Source organism: Cyprinodon variegatus, unplaced genomic scaffold (genome assembly GCF_000732505.1).
Source record: "Cyprinodon variegatus isolate N-32 unplaced genomic scaffold, C_variegatus-1.0 Scaffold198, whole genome shotgun sequence".
Classification (NCBI taxonomy): Eukaryota; Metazoa; Chordata; class Actinopteri; order Cyprinodontiformes; family Cyprinodontidae; genus Cyprinodon; species Cyprinodon variegatus.
Window position 1 is genome coordinate 248005 of NW_015150651.1, and position 8742 is coordinate 256746.

Here is an 8742-nt window from a genome sequence, read left to right on the forward strand (position 1 = left end):
CCACATTATGAGCATTTTATCATGAAATTAAAGGAAAATAACACAAGATTTAGAAAAATTGGGTGTCAGTTTGATCCTAGGCACCTTGTCATGATGCATTGGTGTTTGGTTGTGGTTAGATAAAGTACATTTAAAAGAAAAAAATAGAGTTTGGAATGATGAAGCTGGAACTTTTTGAAGCCAGAGATTGGATTAGCTGGGTGAGATCTATGACCAAACATACTACATCGTTGGGGAGTAGTATGCATGGGCAGTCCAGGTGCAGATCAGGGAACCCCGGAAAAGAGAGCAGAGACAGCACTTGGACAAGACCCTCTAAATCAATGCTGGGAAACACTTTGTTCTGCAAGCAGAGCTATTCTGGATCCATTTCTGGTTCTGCTCTAGGATGCCTCCATTCTGACATTTCTTCTTTTGCAAATACCAGTAAGGCTCTGGTTAAAAATGAGCGCCCTCTTTGGGAGTTGTAGTATTTCAACACTAAAGGAAATTCTCTTTAAGTGGACCTTATCAAGTAATCGGATGAAACCAATTTTCATTTTATAGGCAGTAATTTAGTCAGTTGAACATAAGTAAAGTTAGATGAAATGTATAAGCTGAACAGATTAGGCTCACTATTTGGCAAGAAACGGGTGATTTTTTTATTTCTTGCTCCACCTTATTTTATTCATGATAAATATCAGCTATAAAGTGTTGAATAAATAAATACATCTATAAACTGTTTATCAGCCATCTATAGGGGGAGCCTTATTATAAAGGGGTACCCAAGTGGGTTGTGTAGTGCTGGGCAGATACTAACATATTTGCTAATTAATTTTAGAAGACTCAGAAATAAATGATGTATAAACCCATGAGAGGCAAAACAACCACCAACATTATCAATGCTGCTGATTCAGTTCAATGCAGCTGTATACCCTCAGCATGTAAGTACGTTTCTGTGACAGTTACAGATCCACTAAAGGCACAGCACAGACAGCACAGTGCTGACTAATGCTACCTAAGTACTTTCCATTATGGATCCTAATCAAATAGAATATCTCTGTACGCATGTATTTTAATTAAATACATAGAGTGCATAAATAGCTCTGGCTCTTTCCTCTTAGGAAGCTCCCTCTGCCCATTACAACCTGAAATTTCATTAATTCCCCAAACGGACCGAGTAGCAGAGAAAGGTTGTGGATCTCTATTAACGTTTTAAATGCTCAGAGCTGCAAATTGTTGTAACTTTAGGCCCAGGGTTCTTTAACCATGTCCTGTTCTGTAAAGGGGCTTATTGCAGCCTTGGCAATGTTTTATTTTCTCTGAGTAATCATAATTACAGGAGTTGATTTCCCATGTACACATTGAACATAGACCAGTCAGATAGCAACAGATAAAAAAAACAGTCACCATATGCATTGCTGGTTAGTCGGAGGCCCAGAAGCAACTCTCGGTTGTCATTCTCCTTCCAGGACCATAATTAAGCTAACCTATGCCGCTCCATGAAGAAGTTCTGATTCTTTTCCTCACACAGCTCTGTACTCCTGGGCTAATCACCTGTGCTATGCCTGGGCATAGGTTAGCTTAAAACCTACAATTAAGAATCAGCTTAATTGTAGCAGGATCAGAAAGTCTAGTCCTCTGATAGAGAATCCGTTTATCAAAAAAAGAAAAGATTATCAACATGCAACCATGTTTCAGAGAGATGCAAGATGGACTTTTCAGACACGGGGAGACGTCTCTTACGTCTACCTTAGAAAAACACGGCCTCTGTGCTGCAAGCACACGCATGCAAAACCGTTAAAATAAAATAGGGAAAATGACACATATGGGCTGGACGTCCCTAGCACTGATGAGGTGGTTGGACAGTGGCTGCATGCTCCAGCCACACCCTGTGAAGTGTTAGACTTCACGATGCACAACAGTGCCACAATACATCACAGTCAGTTATGTTCACGAGTGCAATGGGGCACACCTGACCACCCCCAACTAAACCGTTGGGGGTGGTCAGTGGTACAGTGGACTTGAACCTTTCAACCCATAGAGGTCAGTGCAAAAAATGATTGGACTGGGAATGTAATTTAGTGTGGAGTGGCTCAGTATCAATCTAAGAGGCACCTCCACAGCACGAAACTGTGCCAGTGGTGAACAATTCTCCAATTTGCTGGTACATCTGTAGAAATAATCATCGTTATTTAATTTGTGAAGTGTCAATTACTTTTCCGACCATGCAGACACATGCTTAGGATTTAGAGTCAAGTCTTTATCCTCTGTAGATTTGTTAGAGCTGTAAACAACTGCCTCTCTGGAGTTAGAAAGCCCAGATCCAGACCACTGTTTTGGGATTAACTGAAATAACGCATCTAAATTATTAAAGAATATTGAAACTACTTTATAATTTGTCACTATTGTTTTTTGTCGGGTTTCTGTAGAAAGGCTTTTTGTAATGAAAAACCACATGATTTTAAAGAAAAGAATGAAACAGAAAATCCAGTGATCTATGGTCAAAAATCCTTAAAAATGTGAATCCAAATGACAATGAAGCTTGTCTCCAACTGGAAAGCTCCTAATATAACAGCTAATACCCTGGGGTCAACTACAGAGAGCCGTGTAGGACAAGCAGAGTCTGAGGGAGGCCAAACACAGAGGGATCATTTACCAAACATCTCAGTGTAATCAGCACTGTATCACATAGCTGCAAAACTACTCACTACCGGGGGGGCTGTTTGTCACTAGCTCATAGGATCATTTCGATAATTAAATCTATATCCCTTTGACCAAATAGGTTTTTTAACCACTCGCAGACATAATAAGGCCTTAAAGGATTCCTCTGCACCAATTTAGAAAATACGTTTCATGTAATCCTTTATAATGATTGTTTCCTGAATATTACAAGAAATTATAACATCTTCAGAGTATTCATTATGATTTTGGAAGAAGTAGCAGACAAATTGAGAGTTGCTTCTGTGCCTCTGTTAGACTGTAGGTGGCTTTATTTTTATTTTTAATTTTTTTGCTTTTTATAGTGCAGTAGCAGGGTTTAATTGGTTCCACTGCCAGGCCAGCATTTAAAATCATTTGTTTCTCTTTATTTTGACCACTAGGGGGCGGAAAGACTCCAAAACATGTTCACAACAGTTGGCATCTAGCTTATCAAGTTGTTATGGCTGACATATTAGCAAACAGTTGCCTACTCACATATCCAGCAGAAACAGAGCAACACGGACATCCCTTTGGTCTCCTTTGTCTGGCCACCTGTTGAATGTAATTCCAATATTCACTGTCGCTTTAGCTTTTTGCTCGCTCCACCGGCTAATGAGAAAAATATGTGTACCGTTACGTTTTCACAAATGGCCGACTTCATTCGCAAAGCTCTCCCGGTTTTGTGGAAATGTCACCAATGTCAGCTAGCTCGCTTTAACTCCTGATTCTACAGAAGCCTCACCAATCCGTAAGGTAGGCTGAGTAAGGAGTTAGGAAAAAAATCTGCAAAATGATTTTGCCCAGAGGAAATTTTTATGGTACATATATGCAAATACTTGAATGTGCAGCAAATACAAAAAGTAACCTACTGCAATCTCAAAATATAATAAGTGCAAATCCACAAAACACTTGCAAAGGTAAAAATATTCAGAAAAGGAGAATTGCTGCCATTTATAGAAAACAGGGAGCAGCAAGGTGGAAATGCACTGCAAACAGAAAACCCACTGTGAATAAAAATTATGCAAACACACAAACATACAAAGCTTATTCAAAAATATATATAATAAATAAATATACAAAGTAAATAAAACAACAGAAGTGCTCCAGACCACTAGGGGGGGCACCCATCGATTCATTTGGGACCAAATCCTCAGTAAAAATATAATTGAAGAAGGAAAACAAGTTTTTCTTTGAATCTCAATCTCCCTGATGCTATAGTGATGCTCATTATAACAGCATTAAAATCTATGTAGGTGAATTTCATAATTTTTTAAGTTCATCTTTATTGGTCCGAATGGTAAAACTGGGTTTGAATAAACAACTAATATTTATTTCCATATAGTTTTTGTTTCGGAAGAGGATTGGTTATGCTGTGTTTTTTCGGTCACTTGACAGTGACTGTGATGCAAGATTATGGGTGTTAAAATAAAGAAGAGAAGCAACATCAGCACAGTGGGCAGACTTTATTGGTGTCTAAAGGATACAAAATATCAGTGATAATAACAAGATATCAGCACGGATTATTATATTAATGCATCCCTACTCTCTGGAAATCCTATCTATGTCTTAACTAAAGCTGTTAGTTGGTGATCATCTCCTGTTAGTGGTCTGGAGCTGTTCAATTTTCAATAACTATTTTGTTTTGTTTTCTGCTTGCAGCAGTTTTACTTTGCATGAACTTTTTGTGTTTTGTGTGTCAGCATCATTTTCTTGCAAATGTGTGACTTATTTCCTTTGCAAATGTTTTGTGTGTCAGTCTTATTTTGGTATTTGCAGTGCTTTTTGTCTTCGCCATACAGTTAAGCATTTGCTCTACCAACATAAGTCTTCTGAAAAGTGGCATCAAACCAAGAGTGGGAGGAACTCATAAGAACTATGAAAACCAAAAAGTTATTTAATAGACCTTTAAATCAGGCTGAAGTACAGATTTTGGTCCAACCTGTGAACTATACCAGCTCATTTTTTTGGTCAATAGTCAAAAGAGGATGGACAGAAGTTAGTTGGGTCAGCAAGGCTTAAGGAAAATCTCCACAACAGAGATACAATTGTAGATTTCTTACAGCAGCGGTTAGCAACTCCACCACTTGTCCTTCATAAAGGCGTTTCCCTGTTTGAACACACTATACATAATTGCAGAGATAATTGGATGATGTGAATCTGGTGTTGGAGCTAAAACTGGCAGGACACATCCCCTCGAGGACAAAAATTTTCCACCTCTGTCTTACAGGCTCACGTCATCTGTGTTGCTGCTTTGATGCAGCTCATGTATCACTGGTTTGGCACATTTTTTATAGTGTAAAATTATAGCGCCTTGCAAAGGTTTTTATAAGTATTGATTTTTCCTTTTTCACATTTTGCCACCTACAACCACAGACTGTAATGTTTTAGGGTTTTATGTGACATACTTACACAGTAGCACCAAATTGTAAGGTCAAATGAGAATGACACACAGTCTTCTCTTTTATTTATTTATTTTTTACGTATAAACATCTACAAACCGTGCCATGTAATTCTAGCCAGCCTTCCTCCAGTACTGCCCTGTATGTATTTTCTGAGGGGTGCAAAATGCCTGAATTCAAAGAATAAAACTTGCAAGCTAGGAGGTAAAACTACTGCATTGCAGTTTAATTGCAATTTAACAAAAAGCATTATATTTAACAAGGGTAAGACACTGACTTTCTCCCGCCGGCCCTTTAGGCAGCTTTAAAACGCTTAAAATGGGTTTGCTGCCACACAGAGGGGAAGACAGAGCCAGATCCATGCATGCGCGTAGTAGTAACAACTTTTCTACTTAACATTGACAGCGAAGTTCGCAACAATTAACTCTGGACAAGAAAGCTTTCAAGGTCATGAAAACAATGCAAAACAACATGGGACAAAAATGGAAAATTGGCTTTAAAAATATATATATTTTAATCCTATCACAATCTCAGGAATGGGACCAAAAAGCTCAAACTTAGACTAACACACAAACAGATTAAAAAGAAAAATGATGAAAGTGACAAAAATCCCTGCAAGTTAACAAAGTCCACAAAGTAGCTCCGCATTAAGGAAGTACTCCAGACCATTAGGGGGAGACAATCATCAGCACATATGTTAAAAGACCATAGACTTTACAATGTCTAAAACTATGGAGCCGATAAGTTGCAAAAACAAACTGGATGCTGTCCAGAGGAAGAAAAGGAAAGTTAGCATTTAAAAAAAAAAAATGCTTAATCCCTTTGAGCATTTATGAATTCACTGAGGGTCTGGCCTAATATGATCGTCTCCCCCTTGTGGTCTGGAGCACCTTTGGTGCTAGTTTGGTGCAGGTTTTCTTAACTTGCTGCTGTTTTTGCTACTTGCAACATTTTCCCTTTGCATGTTTTGGGATTTTTTTGTGTTAGTCTTATGTTTATGTTTGCAAGACTTCATGAACTTGCACACAGTTTGCACCCCTCAGCTGCCGTAGTGTTGCATATAAACCAAAAACCTTGGTTTCATGTTATCAGAGCAATTTCCTTTGCATACCTTGTAGCAAACTAAAAAACAAATTGTAGCCCTTGAGACTTTTTTAAAATGATTTTTACCATTTGGGGACAGATGCGTTAAGTGCAGTGAGGTCAATGGATCCTCCCATATGAGCTGTTGATCTTTGGAGCTCCTCCAATGTTAATATGGAAAGCTCTAGTTCAGAGGATTTATAGCCAATGGCTCTGCAGCAGCTTCAAACTTTCAAAAGTGGCTCTTAATAACTTTTGCTAAAAATAACATCTTTTTTTTTTTTTTTTACATACATGCATTATAAATCCTGAAGGTTTAAGCTATTTAAAACATTTTCTAAAGTCTAATTACTCTAAATTTATGCATGGAATCCCAAAGTTACCAATGATGACTTAAAAGTATTTAGTGCTGCACCAACTGCAGTTTTCTTTTTATAGAAATGTTTTTTAAACCTGAGAAAAATGAAATGTATTATCTTTGAAAATGAAAAAAAAAACAAAATTTTGTTGTGTAGATAGTTATCAACAATAATGTTGTCCTTTACCCAGAGACTAAAATTTGCAGATTTAAGTTTTATTTTTCTGAACCCAGGGCCAAATGGCTCTTTAGGTTGTAAAGGTTGTAGATTACTGATCAGGTAGAGATGCTATGGGGCCATTCTCTTTAGTCAAAAGATTGCACCTTTTTTTTTATTCATGATTAACAAAGTAAGGGGGCAGAAAGAAAAAAAAACAGGCACATTTTTCAAATCTTTATAAACTTGTTTAAAAAAAACTTTTGTTTTTTGTTTTTTACATGGAAAAAAACATAAATGTGGGTTTCTGTAATGTGACAAAATGTGAAATTCAATTTCACATTTAAATTTGATAATATACTGATACCAAAAGCAAATTCATTTAGAATTAAACAGAGGTGTGAATACTTTTGCAAGGCACTATATTAACCAGTTTTTTGTCCTTTAAATGGTAAAAGAGGTAACAGAGGGAAGGTGAGAGCATAACCTTGTTGTGGACTCCCTATGATCAGGGTTAATGAAGAGAGAGCAGCCACATTAACCGTTTCAAAGGTTTCCCATTTTCTTTCTGTTCTAATGAGCAGATTTCAAATTACACTCTGATGCATCCTGGTTTCACAGGCTGGGCACCGTTCACTTTTCCAAATGAACATCCAAGTGGGACGTTTGGATAGTGTTCAGCTGGGCGGAAAATTCCACTTTTGAATCCCGTTAATCACACAGGGATGATGTGGAGCACATATTTCACACCGATTGTACAGAATGTCTCTACGGCATACGTCCCGACTCGATCTCAGGACCCTTTTCTCTTCACCTCATCGCAGCAAACTGTCCTCCTCGGGAAGATGAGACGTGATCCCGCCGTACAGTGGGGAGGAAACCGGTTAGAGCCGAATGAAAGACGCGAAAAATAACTGATAGGACATTTCAACCTTAACTTGATTTCTACCTTTTTTCCCCTGCTCACCTTGCTTTCATCTTCCACACTTACCCCCCCCCCCCCCTGTCCTATTGGTCTGTGGCCAAGTTCAATCCATCAACAGACAGGCTATTAGGTGGTATCAAATAAGGACCTTTATGCATTAACCATAATGCTTATCAGAGCCTGCCATTGATTATGTGCAATTAGATCATCCCTTAACTAGTGATGCAGGAAGATGTTAAGTGTGAAGAGAGGAGCTTGTGTGGAGAGAACACGGGGACAAGTCCTGATGGGGGGTTACTGTACATGAAAGCAAACACCACCGATTTATATCAACTAATCAACACCAACATGACAGACGAGTCCCAGTCTTACCTTCCAATCATGGTGGAGTGCTGCTGGACAGCTGCCTCCAGCAGCCTCTCCAGGATGGTCCATTCTCCCATGGTGATGGACTGATGGGGTCAGAACAAACAGGACTCTTCTTTCTCGCAGGACCGATGTCAGACCCGACGAACCAACACCAGCTCCTCTGGCCGCTGGCTCAGTGAGGGGGTCTCCTGATGGGACTGTCCTATGGTGCGTCCCCTTCCTGGGTGCTGAACTCACTGCACCCCCCCCTCACCCCCCTTACCAACACTACCTCCTCCCCAGTGCGGTGATGCTCCCCCCCCCTCCCGCTCTGCACTACAGCATATGCTATAGCTCACTGTACGACAGCCATGATCACCCTCTCACTGTTCCACTTTCATCTTTCCTGTCCTCGAGCTGGTGTCTGTCTCCCTCTCCCCCCTCGTCCCCCCCTACCCCCGAGGCACTCCTTCTACTTCAGCTGTGCCATCCATGTCGCTGGGCACTCATCCTTGCATTATGTATCTTTGTCTTTGCTGCACCCTTGCTGCTTTAACCTGAACACACTCTTACATACAGCTGATCCACTTTGGCTAACCTCCCCATAAACACACACACACTTCCTGCTCGATGTGAGCTCTGGACTTCCTCTCTCCTTGCTTCCTACTGCAGATCCACACCAGAACACGAAGCCCTGCCTGCTAAATGTCACTTCATGACTGGAGGAATGGTCGCTCCGCGCATCCTTGAGCGCCACACATCACAGACACTCACACATCCACTCACAAAC

At 39.8% G+C, this 8742-nt stretch overlaps 1 protein-coding gene across 2 annotated transcripts in view; it reads right to left on the reverse strand.

Moving 5' to 3' along the window:
- The window catches only part of LOC107087876 (gap junction delta-2 protein-like), a 28156-nt gene extending 19942 nt beyond the window's left edge, over window positions 1–8214 (reverse strand). Inside the window, exons 1-2 of one of the 2 annotated variants that reach the window (XM_015379695.1) lie at window positions 7977–8214; window positions 3178–3234 (exon numbers count right to left, since the gene is read on the reverse strand). In XM_015379695.1, the coding sequence (XP_015235181.1) occupies window positions 3178–3234; window positions 7977–8047 (128 nt within the window). In that variant the 5' untranslated portion in view covers window positions 8048–8214. The remainder of the gene's footprint in view (window positions 1–3177; window positions 3235–7976) is intronic. The other variant, XM_015379696.1, reaches the window with a different exon arrangement.
- Between the last annotated feature and the right edge of the window lie 528 nt (window positions 8215–8742).